A 20,571-nucleotide genomic window follows, 5' to 3' on the forward strand; every position below is an offset into this window, starting at 1 on the left:
CGGCTCTGCTGTGCCAGGCTTCCCTGCCTGCGCTCCGGCCCCTGCCCGGCTGCGTCCAAAACAAGCTCAAAACCCCTCGGATGCCTCTTCCCTCAGAAACATCACAAGGAGAAAGTGATAGTTTGAGAGGCAAGGGCAAGGGGGGAGCGAGGGAGACAAGGTTTTTCCCCCAGTGCTGCAAACATCCATGCCAGCAGCATCCCTCCTCAGCATGTCCAGTCAGCTGCAACTGGAATTTGTAGTTGTGCTTGGCACTGCATCAGCCCAGGACGGACAGGCAGTAGAAAGCCCCGGATAGCCCACGGCTCTTCTGCTGTCCCACAGCCACCTCCTGGCCATCGGCACGGCCCCATGGGCTGCCTCCATCCTGCCCACCCATCCAGCCCCGCCATGCGGAGACCGTCCATCCTGCTGAGCCACAGGCTGACCTAACAACATACGCAAGTGGGAAGCAGGGTGAGGCAACTCGGTCCATCCTCCTCTCTGACCGAAGCCTGCCTCCGGGCTTTAAAAGCCCAGCAATGCTCCAGTTTTCCTCACAGAGCCCCTTTGAGAAGAGCCTGGATGAATTCCAGCTTGGCTGTATGCCCCAAAGCCAGTTGGTGCCCTTCCCCCCACTCCGTCTCCCCCTCCTCACATGAACATCACTCCAACCCATGAAACAGCAGATTTGCTTCCCAGCCGAGCAGAGGGGCTGAGATATCCCCAGTCGTCACCTCCCCAGGAACTAAGCGGTCCTCCCAGGTAGAAGCATCGCACTCAAACCACAGGCTTCCAGCATTTGTAGGAGATGCGGTGGTCAGCTCTACAAATAAACTACTGAAGTGACATTTAGAAAAGCTCTTCATTCCAAAGTATCTCAAAAGCGCTTTATAAACTTCACTAATGGGCTGTGCAAACTGTAACTCCTGTTCTCGACAGGGTCTGTGCAGAGGTATCTGCTCAGATGGCTGCTAAGGAAAATTAAGGGTGCAGGGTGGCTTCCCAGAGAGACTCTCAGATACCTGGTGAATACAGCTCTGGGAGAAAACCTTGAAAAGACACCAAACTGGGTTAACCCAGCTCCATCCAGGGACAAAGGAAGGCTCCCACAACTATAAAGCAGGCACATTTGTTTCATGGACAGAATGAAAAACCCAGGTATAAAGATTTGTACAACAACCATTGCATTTCAGCTGCCTTGTACAGAGAAATGCAGTAACTCCTTGACTGAAACATGGCCCAAACATACAGAGGAGGCAATTACTGCATCAGGCAATCATATCTCCAAAGCACGATCCAGAATATCTTCCTGAGATACCCTAAGTTAGAAGATGTGAACAAGCAACCCTCCCGGCCAGTGCCACGGTGGAAAAGCAGCTTTTGCTTTTGTTTTTAAACATATCTTAGATTCCCATGGAAAAGAGAGTTTAGGAGAACAGTGGTGTGAGCTGGGAAGCACCAAGAAAAGACCAGTCTGATTTTTTTTTGATGATTCTTACCAGTGTCGGAGGAGGGGACGGCCTTGGTGAGGATGCTGTCAGTGATGGTGCCCAGCATGCTGAAGGCGAACACCAGCGGCACCGCGACGAGGCAGTAGTGCCACACGGTCTTCATCAGGGCCTAACGGACAGGACACAACGGACCATGGATCATTAGAGAGCACAAGTGGTGACTTTGTGGCAAGAAACAACCCGGAAAAAAAACATCATGAGTCAAACCCACGGCTTAGGTAAATTTTGGGAGCCACAACACGACGGCTTTGGCCCTCGCAAGGTCTTTCACAGCCCACCATTTGTCTGCAGGGAATTATTCCAAGCATGTGGAGCGAGTAGCAGACGATACCCTACAATCTGGCAGCACGTTTCTCCGGCACTGCTGTGGGTATTTTTGGAGTCTGGGAATTAGTGATGTCCCCGGACACCCTTCCCCCCGTCTTCTGTCTCTTGTCCAACTCCTGAGGAAACGTTGAACAGCAGATGCATGTGGTGTACTTCAGGAAGCCTCCATTACTTATACAAAACAGCCTAGAGAAGGCATTTCGGTTCATTATCATAAATAATTAAAACTAAACTGAGCTTGTCAAAACAAATGAGTGCGGTGCATTATGTAACGCCGTACCTTTGGGATTTCTAATCCTGTTCTGCTGCTTCCTTGCTAATAAATTCACCGGATTCAGTAATCTGGAATAGGTCTTCTGGCCATAAGTGCACATTAGCGAGCATAATTAGGGAGAGTAATGATTTTGTTATTGCACATATTCTTAGTGGAGACATCCCTCCAGCTGTTTAATACTGAAACAAAAGCACCAGGTCTCCATAAGCCATGGGGCTAGAGCGGCTCTCAGCTCATTCACAAGCCCCGCTGGTCAAATTGAATGGATTTCTCTGGGGCATGGAAAGGAAATTCTCCCTTTCTTGCAAGTCTCCTGCCCTCACCCATATCTCGGGGTATGTTATTGTGGCTGGAAAACATTTCTGTCACCGGTTTAGCCAGAAGTTTCATTCTCTGGAGTTCTCTCTCCTAAGATTTGGTCCTTGCCTTTTGGCTACAGAAGATGGAGAAGCTCAGAGACATTGCTCACTAATGACTTGGAAATATCAAGGTTTATTCCAAGTTCCTTCTAGAGTCACACACAGCCAGGTTTCTCTCCTCAGAGGAGCTCTTTGCCTACGTTTTGGTTAAGATCTAGGTACTTCTGATTAAAGAGCCAGAGAACAGAGGAACAGGTATTTGGTACGTGAACATCCAGAAATCTTATCCCTTGCTAGGGTAAATATCATGGCAGGACAACATTGTGGAGCTCATAGGAAAAACCAGCTTTAACCTGTCCTGCCCTGCTTTGTACTAATATCCTCATGGGCTGAAGCAAGTGGGCAGAAAAGAGCAGAGCCAGGTCTGTCCCCTGTAAAAAAACAGGGAAAAAAGGCTCCTCAAAGGACTGAGCCAGGCAGAGCCTAGGCTCTGCTACTCCTCACTGGGCTGGGTAGGCAGCAGACTTTTTGTTCCGGGCAGATCCGAAGGCGTTTTTCAGGCGAGCGAGGCAGAACCAGGAGTTTCAGCAGACGGGCTCCAAGAGCAGGCGCCTGGGAAGTGCAGGCAGCGAGGCAGGACGAGACACAGCCGTGCCTTCAGACAAAGAGAAAAACTTCCCCCTCACAACCGCCAAGCCCTCCTACGCCCCTGCCCACGCGCTCCCGGCTCGCATCTGCAGATCAGACACTGGCTCTCCCCTCCTCTCCTTTTCCAGGTGCTCTTGCCGAACTCCTAGCCCACTCCTTCCCTTCTCCAGCTGCTGATTGCTGGGAATGTCCTCTTCCCAGTTGCAGTGCTGTCTGTCTGCCTCTGCCAGCCTTCCAAAAACACTTCAGCCCACCTCCTGGCAATACGAAGATGGGTTTTGGAGTGTCTTTTATTAACAGCTAGCCCTTCTCCTCACTTCCACCCTTCGGGGAGGGCATCTGCTTCATTTGGAAGCCAGATGCAGCAAGGGCACAGCGGGCGGGATGCTCCTCTGCCGGCGGCTGTGTGGGATTAAAAGCTTCACGCCTTAATCTCTGCATTGGGGGCCTGCCGCTGCGACAGCACTCATCCCTGCCGAGACAGAAAGCCACCCCAGAAACGGATGTTTTCTCGGCAGCTGCTGGAACAGAGCGCTTTTTAACAAGCAACGAGGAGCGCAGCTGCGTTTGCCTATGAATAGTTCTCGTGGGATGTCATTGCTGACCCTTGTCCCCAGGCCCGTGCTGTCAGGATGTCCACAGCCCTCCGGGCTTGGCGGAATTGCCAACTCTAAAATGATTTCCCTTCCCAGCTCCCCTCCCCACGCTGGGGCATTCGCTGCTGCAAGCGAAGCCATCGAGGCTTTCTCTCCCACCTCCAGCCTTCCCTCTCAGTGAGACCTCAGCACACAAAAGCCCTTCACTCCCTGTTGCGCCTCTGTTCGATTCCCATGGGATCACGCTTTAGCAGGGGGAGCTGGTCACAGTGGCACCCTGCCCTGCACCTGGTTGGGGGCGCTCAGGTCTCCCGATGGGCCAGGTCTACCTTGGTCCCACCTAATTGCTCCCACTCATGACCAGAAAACAACAGCGAGACCATCAAAGCTCTTCCTGGGCACCAAGATCTGTGCAGATGTCCCATGCCGAGGGGACACATAGATGCCAGTCAAAACCATGTGATGCTAGCCAGGATGGACCCTTCCTGAGCATCCTACAAGCCAGCAGTGCCTCTGTGACTGCCTCTGTGACCCTGAAATCCCAGAGAGGGGGACCACACCCCCTTTGCAAAGCCAGCCTTTCATCTGCATCCATCCTCCCTTCCCAGCCTCATCTCAGACACGACATTTAGCCTCACATTAGCTAAGGTGCGTAGGTGCCTCATCTCATCCGTGTAGCTGGGAACCACGAACCTCGATACCCTCCAGGATCTGTCCCTGCCCCCCTGTGGCTGCAGCACTGCCGTGGGAACCGCTCCCACCAGACCCACGCCGGCGTAAGCCCCGGCGTCCTGGCAGCAAGGCTTGAGGCCAAATCCTGCAGGGAGCGTTGAGAAGGCAGATGCAGCCCTACCATCCTTTGGGTCCTCTCTTGCGGAGGGGGACCGGTGCGCAGCCTTCCTCCCTGCCCGTGGCCTGGGCAGAGCAATCAGTTCCCTGAACAGGGCTTATCTAAGCACACACGATTACCAGTGTTGCTGCCTGCATCAGCTCCGTTTTCCAGTTACTGGTTGAGATTGGCATCAAGTGTCGCCCGTGCAGACACGGCCAGCAACGGGTAACACCAGGTATCCCAACGCGAAGGAACAAAATTATTGCCTTGCTACCTCCTTCCCTAAATACTCTCAGCTTGGGGGAATTAGGCAAAAATAAAGCCCCAGAACAGAAGAAGAGCACGCAGCCTCTGCTGTCTCGCAGCAGCACACAACCGCAATAATTCCCCCCTGCTGTAATCTCCATTTACTTTCTGGGTAGTTCAGGAAACGTAGTCGCTGACAAGACCCAGGGCAGGATTTCTATGCAAAGCCAGTGACTCAGGAGGGACTTAACGAGTTTCTGTGTGAGATTAATTTTTTTTTTAAGCCTGGTAACTATTACTCACGCAGCTCTCTATCGTTATTTGGTGTGGTGCTTAACACCAAGCGTGGCTCTGTTGGCACAGAGGTCTGGGGGGAGCTGGTTTCCCCGCCTTGCGAAGCCGGCGGTGGCATTGTGAGGGGCAGAGCTTGCAGCCAGGTCTCACAGACTTCGCGTCTCTGCCTTATTAAAAGACACCATGGGCGATTTCACACCGAGCCTTACCATGCCTAGGCCCACACCAGCGAAGACAAAGACGCTGAGCCTGAGCAGGGTCCTCTCCGTGCAGTGGTTAGCGAGTTTTCCAACAACCAGACCCTGGACAACCTGGGAAAGAAGCACATAAGCACCGATATATATCAATTTAAAAAAGCTCAAAAGAGAACTGCTACAGTGATTCAGATAAATGAAAGGCAGCAAATGGGTTATTCCCTCACTTTTTTTTTTTTATTTTGAGAAAAGGGGACTTGGCTACGATGGTAGACAACAGAATCTATTATTTCAAATATTTTGCATCCAAGGGATAGATCTGTCCTGTCAACTGAAAGCCTTTACTGACGGTGCATGCCTAAGTTTACCATCACTGCCTGCTCACCTGTTGTGCCTGGAACCTTCTAAAGATGCTTGCAGATAACTAACTTGTGACGTTTTGCGAAATGCAGTTAATACTAAGGTCTTCATTGTAAGCAAGCCCTTCCAAGGAAAAGCTGTACATTTGCATGCAGAGGAGGAAAATGCCTCCTTTCCTGCACCTTCTCTTGCCATTATTTTAAACTATAAATATACAAATTGGGAGGTTCGTCGTTTTTAAGCAGGAAACAAGTACGACAGAGATGCTAATACCCAGCCCCAGCAGTATGTACAGACATGAGGGCTGGGAAACTGGTTTTACAGATTTTAAATAAAAACTGGGGGAGAGGGAGAGGGAAGGAGGAGCAAAAATAAATAAAATAATTAAACCCCAGAAAGTATTTGGCTTTTCCGGTACTTGCAGAGACAAGAATCCCTCTTTTTCCCTTTGTTCAGCATCTCCTGTATTTCACGTGATGCTGGTCCAAGTGGACATAAGAGCTCAGAGATTGGAAGAGACCACTGTGAAAACAAAGCCAGACTGACTGCATATCAGGGCAGGGACAGATGGGAAGCTACTGAGTTTTCTCTGCCTTAAAAGGTTTGTTCAATCCAAGCAAAACCCCCTCTGACTTGAAAGAAGAACTCTAGTTCAAAGCACTTTGTTTGGCGGGATGGCTTCGTTTCAACAGCAGCCCATCCTGGAGAAAAGCTCGGTGCTCTGCGTGGATCTGGAATGACGCTACACCATGCTCAAGCTTGCTCTGTTAGTCCTAAGGGTAAAACTCAAACTCAGCGGAAAGGAAATAAGTGCAAAATAAATAAGTAATTCATTAAAAAGAAAGGAAATGCTAATCTCTGGCAAGCAGTCCAGAAAAAAAGCAATTTAATTGCTAAAATTAAAAAAAAGGCAAAAAGTAAATAGCAATAGAATGAAAATAAAGTTGACATAAAGAACAATAGCTACAAATTGAATATATTTCCAACAAGCTACAGCTGAATGGAAAACACCAAATTCGCCCCTTCCCTTTGCTTCAGAGCAGAAGCGATTTTCAACACGAGGGCAAGCAGATAATCTGGCTCCCAGTAAATGCTTTTCCTGCCTCCGTCTTGTCCCTGTCCCCACCCTTGGGCAGGGCTTGGGAGCTCGGCTCACATGTGCCCAGCCACCACGTGACGATGGCACCGGCCCTGCGTGTCTCTCCTGGGTCATGTCACTCGCTGAGCGACCTTGGGCACACATGTCGCTGCAGCGCGATGCTCGGACGATGCACGGGGTGACCCGAGTCATCCCATCCGAGAGCCCTGCCGCGGCCACGGGAGGCAGCCGATACCAGCCCTCGGGGGCTGGGTGAAAAAGCCGCTGAGTAACGCTTCATTAAGCTGAGCGCTCCTAAAAGGAGGAATTGTCATTAACTTTTTGCAACTTCCCAGTCCCTCCTTGCCAGAGCAGTGCTGAGTCACAGGGGACGGGTGCTGAGCCCTGTCGCAGGGCATGGCTTGATTCAGCTGTGGCATCACCCGAACCCCAGTTCAGCTCTGCTGAGCCACTGGAGGAAAGGAAATGTTTCTCAATTTGCCCAGACTTGAACTGAATATTTAATTGGGATGTACAGTGCAGGCACAGCCCTGTCCCTGCCCTTCCTTGAGTCATTGGGGTATATCATCAGCAAGGTCCCTGAGCAGCCTGGTCTGATGGCCGTGGGAGTGACGTACCCAAAAATACCTCCATCACTGATGAACCAACCAACTCTGCGATGGAGCTTTTTCCAAGGGCAAACGACAGCCCAGGTCACCTGCTTTCCCTTCGGGGCTGAGTGCCCATCCTTAGGCTGCAGCCTCCCCACTGGTTATCGGGGCTGCTGGACTCTCCTCCTCAGCACAGTCATTGCTGATCTAGCCATGAGCTCAAGGCAGGAAAGGTCCATCATCTCCAGTTTGGACACAGCACCTTGATTTAGGTGCTGGATGAACCAGGAGCTCCAACCTCACTTCTAATCTGAAAACTGGACATCCCAGGTGACCTGGCCATCGCTGCTCCTACGGACAAGCTCTGGTCACACTGATGATGCAGCAGCAGGATTTTTATCCTTATTTTTGTTCCTGCTGGTGCATTCCAGTACTTTTTATTCACTCTTGATATCAATTGCTATGGGTCTTCCTCTCCCGTGCTTCATTTTGCCTGGATGGTGCTTGCCTTTGTAACCTGACCTCCTTTGAAGTCGGGAAAGAGCCAGTGTACCTGGCTGGAATGCCTTCTGTCATCAATAAACAAAAGAGAGAGGAAATTGTTTGCAAGTGAAATAACAGGCACCGCCCCTGGCTGTGTACACATGTCACAGGAAAAACCAACTCACCTTTTTCTTTTTTTTTTTACCTTCCCCCTCTCCTTCTTTAAAGGCAAATAAGTCTCCTGACAAATGCACAAGAACAGTCAAATCTCTCCTTGTCGTCATGCTGGATTTGCCAAACCGGGGGTTCGTTACACTAGTTCAGCTGATCACACAGAAGAATACTCTCTTCCCTGTGTGTGACTTCTGAGAGGGCAGCAGCTCCCATTTGCTCAGACCTCATTCACAAATTGTTGACCTCATTCACAAATTTCAGGAATCCGTTGCAAGGTGGAAAAGACAGCTGCTGTTTGAAGGTTTAAGGTGCTGAGTTTTGGAAGACTTTTGAGCAGCAAAGCACCAGCCTTGCCACTAACCATCTAACCTTGATGGAGGTTAGAGAGCTACACAGAAGCTCGGCTGGTCCTCGTGCCCAGCAGATGGAGATTCCTCCCTCAGCATCAATTAAAAGTTTGACAGAAACCGGCAACGGAATAAATTCCCTTTCACCCAACAGCCCCAAAATGAAAAGGCGTGAGAAGGTGGGAGATGCCGGCGCAGCAGGACAGATAAGCTGCCTGGCAGAGAAGATGCAGGGCCCCATCCCCAGCACCGATAGCACGATTCACATCAGAGGCAGGCTCCCACGCACCAGACTCGTATCGCTCTCGCCTTTGAAATCATGAAATCTAGGCTGGCAGCTCCCTGGGCAAGCGCGGTGCCGCCTGGGATGGGATGCAGGGGCAACGCAAACCACGAGGCATTTCTCGCACAGGCTGAAGGCGGTGCGAAACCTTGGGCGGGGGAAATCAGGGAGTCGTTTTACTGATGCGGCACTCGAGGAGTTGTTCAGGTCTTGGAGAGGAGCAGGAGCTTGGTGGGGCTGGGAGGACCGAGCTGCTAAGGCAGCACTTTGCCGAAGAGGGGGAAGAGGACCCCGTGTTTTGCAAACTCCAGCCTCATCACTTTCTTTCCCCCTGCAACCCGCCCCCCTCCACAGATTTAAATCCTTCAAAGCCAGGAAACTGGGGAACTTTCTGTTTGTTGTTGCAAGGCCCTTTCACTGAGTGGGTTTTCCCCCTAGGCATACCTGGCTGTAATTAAATCCCCGGCTCTTTAATCATCTCTTTACTGTGCAGGGTAGGAAAAAAAAAAAAGCAAGAGGGACAGACTGGTGATAAGATGATACGCAATGTAAATCTCTCCTCCAGGAATCTCTCTCATCTTTTCAGTATCACGCTGTACCAACTTGTCCCTCCAGAAGCTGCACAGCTAGAGGTGGAGTTTGTATAACAATACAAATTTAAACACAGTAAACAGAACAGATGTCTTATGATTTCTTGATCCTCAGGGTTATAAATATCTACCCCTTTGTCCCACCCAGAATTTTTGTTTGGTGCATTTTGCTTTGGGTTTTTTTTGGAGAAAAAGTTCTTGAAGGAAAGCTTCCCCCACCCCGTCCCGGGGTTTGAAATCTAAGCATCAGATGTGACTTTAGATTTCAACCAAGGTCTCCAGATATTTCACTTGCCTGATCCTCTGGCAATATTTTCCAAGTCAGATACTATGCCTGGAAGTTCTCATGCTACTGCGCTCGCAACTCCAAAAAAAAAACCTGGAGCCTAGGCCCGCTTCTGCCCATTATGCAAAATTAAACTATTTTAAATTATTGTGAAATTAATTATTCTCTGGAGGGATATTGAATGGCATCTCACACTCCCAGGCATTCACTGCGAGGGGAATGTGATTCGCACGGCTTCGGAGACGAGAGGACTCTGGAAGCCCAGCCCCGGAGGACAGAGGGATCGCGTCCCCGACGGGCTCTCACGCCTCTTGCCTGGAGACCCACCAGCGATCACATAAAGATGCTTCAGACATATCATGAGCAAGGGAATCTCTGCAACACCAGACGCCTGGCGCAGGGGTATCCCTCTGCTGTCTGCCTTCCCCCCCTCATCTGGCCAGCTCCCACTCAACTCCTCCTCCTCCACCTCGGCTGGCACAGTCCCGGCACATCAGGCAGCCTCACACTATCAGGCTGTTTCAAGCATCACCACAGAGCCCTGATTTGCTTGAATTACCCCCAACTGCTATTTTCACTTCCCCATCAGCTCACTCCAGCCTCAGTCATATTCCATTTTCTAAGCAATGACTTTATTTCCTCACCAGACAGCTCTCTGTCCCAGCGCCACGACACCACCTCCCTGCACACCCTTCTCTGACCTCATTTGGCTCTGTGCCGACCCAGAAGCAAGCCCCTTCCCACCCTCACTGTACTTAAGCCTGTCCCATGGTTTCCAGTATCCTCTGCTCTCAGATGATGCCCTTTGCCTGACCTCAAACAGTAAAGTGGCACCAGCTCCTGGGCCAGTGCTTGATCCAAAGACCCAGGAAGCCCTCATTCCCCGTGGACAGGCACTCCCACAGGAATTTTTTACGGCAACACCTCAGCAGGCACATTACTTTGGGCCACTCAGGTCTCCACGAGACAGGCTGCGAGCAGTAGCAAGGCAACCTACGTCCCTCCATGCAGGGGTACAAGTGATAACAAGGACCACTAGAGTTGGGGTGACCCTGCTGTGGGCAGCCAACCTGGTGAAGGGAAGATGGTGCCAAGGATGCCCCATGCTACAGATGGTGGTCATCAGTGCTATATGCATGGTGTGAGGACAAAACCCACCACCAGCAAATGTCATCAACCGTTCCCCTGTGATGTGCTGATGCTCAGCAAGGGAGCAACTAAGAGAGATCCTCTGGGGAGTGGTCAGTCAAAGCCCACGCAGCTCCTGGGCTCTAAAAGCCAGTCAACCAGCCCCAAATCTGCCTTCTGAACCCTCAGGGATGCTCTCAGACTGGGCATGGGACATCCCCCAAAATGTCGGCGTCCTGCGGGATCCCTCAGGAGGGCTGCTGGAATTAGTGGGGCAGCCAGTTCTCCATCTGCAGAGGTGGCAAATGCCTCGCCTCCCACAGGGTTGGCATTTCTGTGCTGATCTCCCCATGCAAAGAGCTGTTTGAGATACCAGCGACAAAGTACTTGAGCTGCCTGCTTAGAATTAGCTGGACTGACTGAAAGCCATTCAAAATCTCTCTAGGTGCTCTGCAGCTGGCTTGAATGGGAGGAATGGTCAGAAGCAGAAATGTTTACAGTGCATTGGCCTCTTCTCACCACAGTAGGTTAAATGAGGCTGAGAAGCTGGAAAATTAGGTTAAGCAATTGGAGCATAATATCCTTGGGGTGAGAGAGGAAAGTGGGAAGAGATCATCACTATTTGAGTCATCTGGGATTGCTGATCAGGCTGGGGAAGGGAGCTGCAACATTACCTCTGTGCAAGAGGAAGATGTTAATTTTGAGAAGATTTCATTTAAAAACCGAAACTACCGTAACAAAAGAAATACTATTACTAAAAATTGCCAGGGATTGGCAGGTCGGGCAATGCTTTTGCCAGCATATGCCTTTCAGGCAAGAGCTGAGCTAAGGGCTCAGCCCGTGCAGGCTGTGCTGTTCCCTGAGCATCGCTGAAGCCGTTTCACACACGCAGCGTGGGCTGGGAGTGGGCAAGACCCTGGGATGTGGCGCTGGGCGTGCTGTGCAACCGCCCAGGCACTGTTTTCAGTGTCTACAGGGAGGTTTAGAGTAAACAGGACATGGGTGGATTCTTATTTTCCCCTTAACTTCTGTGACGTCCACTCTCATCTATAAAAGTTCTCACACACAACCTATTTTCAGGCCCAGGGAGAGATGTAAACCAGAGAGGGGAATGTTTCTTCTAACAGGAGGGCTCAGGGCAAGGCCAGGAGAATGGGAAAACCCTCACAGTGTTTTGTGGAAAGGTAAATTAAGGAATGAGAAAACAAAGCTGAGGATCTAGTTGATAAAATTCATCGAAAAGGACATTATATTCCTTATGAATAAAGCTATAATTTACTCAGTGAAGTGGGGAAGCCAGTCAGCAGATATTAATCACTGTTCACCCATCCAGACTGGTAGAATTTGCTTGCACCTTAATCTGCATGTGTATCTCCAGCAGTATCGATTCATTGTGCAGCAGAAACAACTGCATCTGAAAGAACTTAAGCTAAGTAATTCCCATCACTGTCCTCGACAGTTTACACCACTTGGGTACCTGTAAGTCCAATAATTGTGCTATTAAAGGAATAATCACAGAATGGTTTGGGACAGAAGGGACCTTTAAAGCTCATCTAGTCCAATCCTCCTGCAGTGAGCAGGGACATCTTTAACTAGATCAAGTTGCTCACGGCCTCATCCAGCCTGACCTTGAGTGTCTCCATTGGGAGACAACTGGAGACAATTCTGATGCCCAGAGTTATGCACTGTAGAATACACGTAGCAGCACGGACCGAAACTGCACAGGCAGATGAAAGAAAACTGCCTGGCTGACAGAAGCTAGTTTCTGTGTCAAGTGTCCTGAGGGAGAGACTCCCCAGCAAAGCAGATGCTGCACCCGAGGCTATAGGGCACTGCTGGGCTAGTGTGTGGTGATAGGTACGACTGGCCTCTGTGGGATGAAACTCTGACTATGGGAGGGCCAGGTCGCTGGTTAGCACCGACATCTAATTATTCATTAGGAAGTAGAGTGAATGCTGTAATTCCCGTATCTTCCAGGGCTGCATCTAGACGTAGGGTACACAGGCACAGCAGCACAGGTAACCTTATCTACAGCAGTTTCAACCAAACTAGCCTGGGAAACAATAGCAGCAAAGACAGACAGATATCTCAGATCTAAGAGCAGTGTCCTGAAGACAGATATCCTGGACCTAACAGCAGCATCCAAGCTCCATGTAGCAACATGAAGTGGCTCCTGCCCCCGGTGTACAAGTGCCATTGCTGTCCATGTTACCCAGCTCGGAACCAGCACACCGTGGCCATGCTGCGACCTCAAATTTGATTTCAGTGTAGATGTCTACACTGATATTGTAAAATCATAGAGCGGTTTAAGTTGCATGGGACCCTAAAATTCCTCTAGTTCCAACCCTACAAGTCCAAGTTAAGAGCACAGTTGTTGGGGAGTCCCTCTACATTTAAAGGGGGAAGCAGATGACCTGGCCCTTCTAAAAACTGAGTGATTTTGGAGTTTGGGTTGGAAGCATGCTTTGGAAAGCGGCTGCTGATCACCTGACTTGTCACACTGTTTCCATGCTGTGGACCAGCAGACTGGTTTTATTTCCAAGACTGGATGGGAGAGTGCATTCAGCTGGCAGCAGCTGTTGAGCTCACAGGACCGAGGGACAGCCAGTCCAAAGCCACCCTCCCAGGAGGGACATGGCAAAGGCAGCACCTCCTCAGTTCCAGGCAGTTTACTCATCAGACACCGCTTGCTGATGGACAGCCATGCTCATCAGCTGCTCCACCGAGGTGCCCAGATTTGGGGAGACCAGGACAGAGCCCAAGCGACAGGCAGCACACCACACCAAATCCAAACCACCAGGGAAGGAACCAGAGCTGCCATTTCCCAGATGAGAAGCTCCTCCAGATTCCACAGGAACTCTGCGGCAATGCCCAGGAAATGAAGGCGGATTTAATAACAAGACCACCCTCCTTCAGGATATTGCTTAACTTGCATTCCTACCTTGAGGCTGGCTTATAACCATCTGTTGCTCTTTCTGCAAAATTATTAGCCTCTTCCTCTGAAAGGAGCCTTCTGCTAGAACACAACACCTTGCATTTGCAGCCCTGCTACTGCCTATTTCAGCTGACCTTCCCCTTTTACCCATTTTGGTAGTCTCCTAATCATATTCCACTGCCTGCCTTTCTGTATTTGTTTTTTTATTTTTATTTTTTCTTTTTGGAAAATACAAGCTTGCTGTGGTTGTTTCCACACAGCAGAAACAAGTCCTTCCTCTGGGATCTGTGAAAACACCAGTAAGATCATCTAGTTACATAAATTTATGGGGTGCTTCTCAGTAAACGTAAATTACCTAACCTGCACCAGGACAAAAGTTAGTCAGGGCATTTTAGCTTCAACGCAAGTTTTGTTACAAAACCCAGGAAAATACATCAGTTCAAGGAAATTTTAGCTTCACGGTTTAAAGATCTGCAAAAAGGGACAAGGGGATGAAAGCTTTCAGGACACTCCTTGCTCTGATTTCTCCTCATTCCAAGGAACAGAATAAATGTGGAGTCCCTTCTGTTTTTTGAAGCCAAGTGCTGCGTGGCAGAGCTAGGATTTGCCTGTCAGTATTACACTTGGATTTGGAAAAGCATGTGTCAAAAAGGCAACAAACTATATGGCGGTGTGGCAAGAGGGAGACTTCCACTTCCCTTACCATTTGAAGGACACCAAAATATGACATCAGGTATCCAGACTCCACTGCTTCCAAGCCGAAGAAATCCATAGAGATGATGGAAAACATGATCATGAACAAACCTAGAGGGAGGGTTAATGAGAACGAGGTATCAATATACTGGCACTGCATATAGTGCTCCAGACCCTGCTCCCAGTCACCCCCAGTATGAGTCAGTAGCTCTCCCTAAGGTTGCCGGGACTGGATATAAACCTGAGCAGAATGCAACTCAAAGTCAGTGTAGTAATTTAATCTTTAAATATTAACTTTTTTATCCGCCTTACTTTCATCTTTAAATAATGCGACTATGTAGGCTGTAGATTCAGCTGTTTATTATAAACTGGTAAATATTTGTATCAACGCAGCCAGAATAACCATTAAGACAGTGAGAAAACATTTGTTCAGACAAGACTGTAACCATAAAACTAATCTGATTGGATTCCTCGCCCCTTTTGCCTGACTTTAGATTTTCATCATGAGGAACAACCCAGGGACATCAGCCTAAATACAGAGGTTTCACCACACCCCTTGGCAATGACGTTGGTGGCACATGCAACATCTGTGGTGTGGACCGATAGCAGCGTCGACATAAGTCCTCAGGAAAGCACGGGCAGAAAGAGCACAGCCTGGGTCTGCTTTTCAATTAAGGCACCTTCTGGAAAGCACGACGGAAAATGCCCACTCAATCTCACATGAAAATACAATACAGCGTGCATTGCCCCCACTGCCAAACATACACAAACACAGACACGTGTACACATGTTCCCATCGCACACAAAGAGCTGTCAAATTAAAAATACTAAGACAAAACATTGCTCTCAGAGCCTGGTATGAGGTAGGAGTGTCTTGTGCACCTCCAGTGGACCAAGACAGTAGGAAATGGGGGCTCTCTGTGTGCGAACAACCCCAGAGAGCTCTGACCCTGCTGGGAGAGGGGAAGGGAGCAGACGACCTTTAGGGACCCTGCCCTTCCTTGTAGGATCCTCTGAGGTACAAACACTGGGTAAACGAGGAGCTGTGGTCCTCACCTTCCTGAAGAAAAGAGAGCCCAGGAGGCAACGTGTGAGAACTGAGAAGGCTGAGAAGACAGCTTGTGGCCTGGCAACGTGAGTCACTAACCCTGCGGCACGGGAAGGATTTGCCGGCGTTTCCCGGAAGCGTGAGGAGAGCGATCCCGAATTGCTGACTTAAAACACCGCGGAAGGCTCGCGCCCTGGCAAACCAACACAACTCCATCACATCCAGCAGCCCAACTACCAGTGGAGAACCTACAGCAATGAAGATCTCCCTTCCAAGCACCCCAACCCTTTCCCTGGAGGCACCACCCTCCTCCCAGCCCAGGACCTGCCACGAAGCTTTCCTGAACCCCAACAGAGACACCTCTTCCCCCTTAAAGTGGATAGCTGCACCTCATCCGGCCCCATGGCATTGGGGGAGAGGGATGGGGGGCAGGAGGGGCATCCTGCTCTGTTGTTCTCTGGATATTTGGAGAAGGTGCCAAGGAGATGGGGTTCATAAAGATTTACAGTTTCACCACACCCCTGCGCAGAGAGCACCTCGTCGTTATTCAGTTGCTTTGAAATCGCTCTTAGCTCAATCCAGCTTAAGGTAACATGCAAATAACAGAATTTACTCACAACACTCAAACCAGAGTTGCACCCAAAACAGAGCTGCACATGTTTATAAAAGGCACACGTGAAGAAATGAAAGAAAAACCACACTTCGTTTCACTTGGACGAAGATTAGATCGAAGCGGGCGCCCTTCATCCTGCTACCCCATTCGCAGGTACCACCAAGGAGGGGCTCGACCCTCCTACATACCTGACGCTTCTTCCTGGTGCCACGCGCCAGCTTCTACAGCTCCTCGCCCCCTTTGAAGTCCCTCATCATGTTAAGGCAGATTTGGATCTTTCTCCTCCAAACGAGCTGATTTCTTTTGGAGCAGGGGGGATAGGCTGTGCTCTGCACTGCACTGCACTGCTACCCTGGAGATGCAAAGGTCTCTTCTTTAGATGGGTGTCACTCCCTGTGCCAGTGTGGTCACTTAAAGGTACCTGGGCAAGGGAGACCCTCTTTGTTTCCCCTTCTTTCAGCAACTAAAAGGGTCTTTCCCACTAGCAACACGTTTCTTGGTGAAACCCACACCACGAGCCCCAGATTGAACTCAGTTACGCTTATTGGAATGAGCATTTCTTATAAAGATCTCAAGAGGTCCCGTCTGGAGCTGCAGGTCAGCTGAGTGCAGCCACACGAGTAATGAATTCACCCTGGGGTGGACTCGCTGGTCCCCAGGCTCTTCTGGGGACCTCCAAAGCCCATGCAGGAACTGCCTGGGTTAAGTCTCAATCCACACTGCAAGGCTCAGGTTTTCAACAGGAAAAAAAATGGGAAAAAAAAAGGCAAAAAATATCTTCAGAAACCTTCTGAGGGAGTCTAAGGGGTGAACTCCTTAGAAAATGTGGCATCAGTGGGATGAGCAGTTAGGGTTATGCAGCAGAGGGCGGGTAAACGGTTTGTGAGATGTGCTAAAAACGAGGAAAAGCACCAAGGAGACACAGAAATGCAAACTGTATTTTCAAAAAGGTGAAAGAGATGATGTCTCTAAAAGCAGCCTGTGGTTTTGGAGGGCCATCTTAGCAATCCTCACTGATACCAGTGCAAGAGGGCGAGCACAGCCTCTGAGAGCCTGGCTCAGCCCTACTTAGGCTGGACTGCAAACCTGATGGGGCGCAGAGACCTGGGGCTCACTGCAGAATCCTGATCCACACATGAAAAAAAAAATCCTTTAAAAAATGAGATGCAGGCACTAAATTAATTGTGTTAAAACCAGGTTGTCCAAAGGGCTCAGGCAGACGAAGATTCATACAAGCAGCCATTTATCAGTATCTTCACGGCCCCGGTGATTTCAGGTCACTAAGAGGTATATTTGACATTTTTATACTTGTGTTTTGTGTTCTGCCTCTTATCTACCACAATGCAGCAAGGCTCTTTTTTCCCAGGTCAGTTGAGAACATAATCCAGCCTTGCTGGAGAGGTCTGCTGCCCATCCATCCCCAGGCAGCCACCCTCCTGCGAGAGGCACAGAGCCCGTGTCTCTGCTTTTATGCAACGCAGGGAGGAGGTTCCTAGCCCCATAGCCCTCCCGGTGAGGCACTTTCGATCTCAAAGAAGCTAATTTCAGATGACAATAAGATCCATAAGGAACAGAAGAGTTTCTTCTGTGTGTATATCACAAACTTGTTTACAAAGTAAATAGAGAACGGTCTGTAATTTGGGAGATGCAATTAATTACACAGTTGCAGCCTGGAGATGAAAGGTAAACGAGCTGATGAGGAGCTCAGCCTCCAGCTGCGAGCTGCAGAGAAGTAGGTGATGGCCACATAAATCCCCTTTCAGCTGCCATCGTATGGTCTGTCACCTTGAAAGAGAAGTTGCTAGGGTTTTAATCCCTCCTCTCTGTAGTCAAGCACTATGACTGGAGCAGGAGGGATCCCATTCCTACTCATACAGAAACAGTCCCAGCCACTTCAGTGCCACACTCCTAGCCCCTGTCCTGCCTTAAATCTCAGCTTCAGTGTCTCTTTGCCTAGAAGTTCCCTTGCAGTTTTGGGCAGGAGCTGTTTATTGCGGTTGGGCGCGCATTTTTGCTGCGCACGGGAAAAGAAGAATGTCTTCTGCAACGGGTAGGAATTTCCATTTCAGCAGGGATGACTAAAACAAAGCGCATCTCACCCAGCCTTTGGAAAACGGGAGAGCACACAGGAAATCACGGTGCAGATTGCATGTGGATGCGGTCTCGGGCATTTTTAAACACAGAAACAAAAGCTACTTTAAATTGAGAAATGAGCCAGCAAAGAAAACCCCCTTAAAACATCACCGGACTGTCCCATTGTGTGAAGTGCTGTCACTCTAGAAACACTTTTAAAAATACAGTTTTAAAGGTTTAGTTTTGTAAGAACTGCAAAAGTGTACTATTGGGGCAACCCAGCAGCCCATCGAGACTGAAGCCTGTCGCCAGCGGTAGGACCAACCAGCATTACTGATCTCAGTCATTGCCAATTACATGCAAAAAGAAATAAATAAATCAGAAATCCTTTACTTCCCTGAATGTTATTCTGCAGCTCCAGTTGGACTCGCTCCACTAGAGACTCAGCAAGGAATAACAGACGAACCTGACCAAGCCCAGCAATGCCAATTCAGCCACTCTCCACAGCCAAACCTACTTTCATTTGTAAACTGAATTTACAGCTGACAAATTAGAATTTAATTTGAAAATTATGTTTCATGTTATTTGAACTTCAAGGGCTTCTCTTGGATTGTGAAAAGATGCGAAGTATAAAAACTAAGGTGCCTTAAATCTTCTCTTAGGATCCTGGTTTGGAAGGGAGTGCCTTAGTTTGCTCAGATGCATGACATGCACGTTTTTTGATGTGCACAGAATTCAGTCCTTGAAACCATCATCAAGAGAAACTGCACTTTTAGATTTGATTGGGACAAGAGCCGAGGACACTTTCTCTGTGGAAAAGCAGAGAACATCACCTTATCTTTACACCACCCATAACAAGCTGACATGCTGGCTTGTCTCTAGGCAACGTGGGGGTAAAGAAGCTAGAGGGTAGGCAAAATTACAGATTATTAAATTTTGGCCAAGGATATGTGTAACCAGGCAAATCCAGACACAGGACTGTGCCAGGACAGCAACTGACTCAAAGGAAGCAGGGAAAGAGGCAAGTTTGGGATGGGTTTGAGGTAGCAGCAAGTTCCTATTGTGACACACAAAAAATGAGGAGAATATAAAAAGAAGAAGAAGCAGCACCACTAAGGTGCACGGGAAGAAACCTGCTGCGGCTCCCCTGCCTGCAACCAACAGAGCAGCCACAGGCTCTTGTTTTCAGTTGTAGGGGGAAAAAGTTAGGTTACATATACTCCCTAAAATCATTAAGTAAAATCAAGAAGGACCTCCGTGCTTCTGACAGAGCACAAATGGCTTCCCCCTGCTCTGAAGACATTACAGCCTAAACAGAAATGACAGACAAGAAGAAAATACATTTACAGTCAGGAGGATGGAGTAGAGATCAAACAGTTTGCCAAAAGTGGCAGAAGCAGCCTGTGACAAGCAGTCTGTTTTACATTCAGTCCCAGGGTTTTGACTCCGAGTAGCTGAGAGCATTTGAAAGCATCCAGCATCGAGTTAGGAGCTGAATCCTCACCGCTCTGTGCCCAAACGCAACGTGCTTTAAGTAAGTCGGGACAAGCCTGGTTTCCAGTTCGTGTCATCTTATTTTAAATACATCAGCAATCAAGGATAATGGGTGAGATTTACCTATGGGAAGTCCAGAAAAGACTTTGACTATGAAAACTTCCATCACTCCAGGGAACTTCATCAGGCGCAGGATTTCTCGGATGCTGAACACGCTGCCAGACTGTGATGTGCCTACAGAAGGTGACATGTTGATTAATACTCTATCTATGCAGGTGAGAGGCAGGAAGCAAGAAACTCTGAGGCTGTCTGCCCAGGGTCACTGCCACCTTTCCGAAAAGGTGTGTCTCTGCAGCTGGTGGAAGAAGGTTGGGAGCTGGTGTCAGGTCTCTGTGCAGAGGACCCCTGTGAGAAAGCAGGATTGCCTCCCATGCTGGGACAAACTAACCCCAGCACAGTGCCTGTGTTCACCTTTTTTGAGATGCAGGGCAAGCACTGAGCTGCAAACTTGCACTTCCACATGGCAGAGTGATCAATAGGTAGGCAATAATACCCTTCTGCAAGCTTAGGCAATAAAGTGTCAGGATTTCAAGGTTGGCACCTTTTTGCCCTTAAATGCAACCCCAGGCCCTTTAGCAGTTCTTACAGCATGTCAGCCTGCTGTCCCTATTCATGTGCTATTTATCAGAAACACTAAATACTTACTGTGCTCTGTCACACGATGGTCTGACTTTGGTTTCGCTTGCGAAGGGATCCAGACCGCTGCTATCACAGTGTTTATGAGATTTCCCACCAGCCCCACATAGGTAGGAACAAAAATGCTGCAAACAGCAAAAATACAGGTAAGTGGATAAATATCATAAACAAGACATTTATACTTCCATCCTGCAAAGGCTTGGGCACTTGGATGAGGAACAGTCCCCTTGAAGTCACAGTATATAAAGCTATAAAAAACCTCATATCCTTTCATGGAGGCTTTGGATACGACCACGGTTTGAAAATTGACTGAAAGATGGCTATTGCTATCAAGACAGTTTATCTTTTGTACTAATAATAGGGTATAATATGATGCTTTTAAATCTGTAAGTGTCAGGGCCAAAAAGTCCATCTTG

At 49.1% G+C, this 20,571-nt stretch overlaps 1 protein-coding gene across 1 annotated transcript in view; it reads right to left on the bottom strand.

Annotated features, from left to right (window-relative positions):
• Positions 1-20,280, bottom strand: part of SLC22A18 (solute carrier family 22, member 18) — a gene marked incomplete at its 5' end in the record, with an annotated part of 23,715 nt that extends 3,435 nt beyond the window's left edge. The window contains 5 exons of the mRNA XM_009875454.1: positions 1,482-1,602; positions 5,279-5,380; positions 14,242-14,342; positions 19,583-19,693; positions 20,165-20,280. Of these exons, the coding sequence (XP_009873756.1) occupies positions 1,482-1,602; positions 5,279-5,380; positions 14,242-14,342; positions 19,583-19,693; positions 20,165-20,280 (551 nt within the window). The remainder of the gene's footprint in view (positions 1-1,481; positions 1,603-5,278; positions 5,381-14,241; positions 14,343-19,582; positions 19,694-20,164) is intronic.
• Positions 20,281-20,571: the final 291 nt, after the last annotated feature.

The sequence above is a fragment of the Apaloderma vittatum genome, unplaced genomic scaffold (genome assembly GCF_000703405.1).
Source record: "Apaloderma vittatum isolate BGI_N311 unplaced genomic scaffold, ASM70340v1 scaffold5268, whole genome shotgun sequence".
Lineage (NCBI taxonomy): Eukaryota > Metazoa > Chordata > Aves > Trogoniformes > Trogonidae > Apaloderma > Apaloderma vittatum.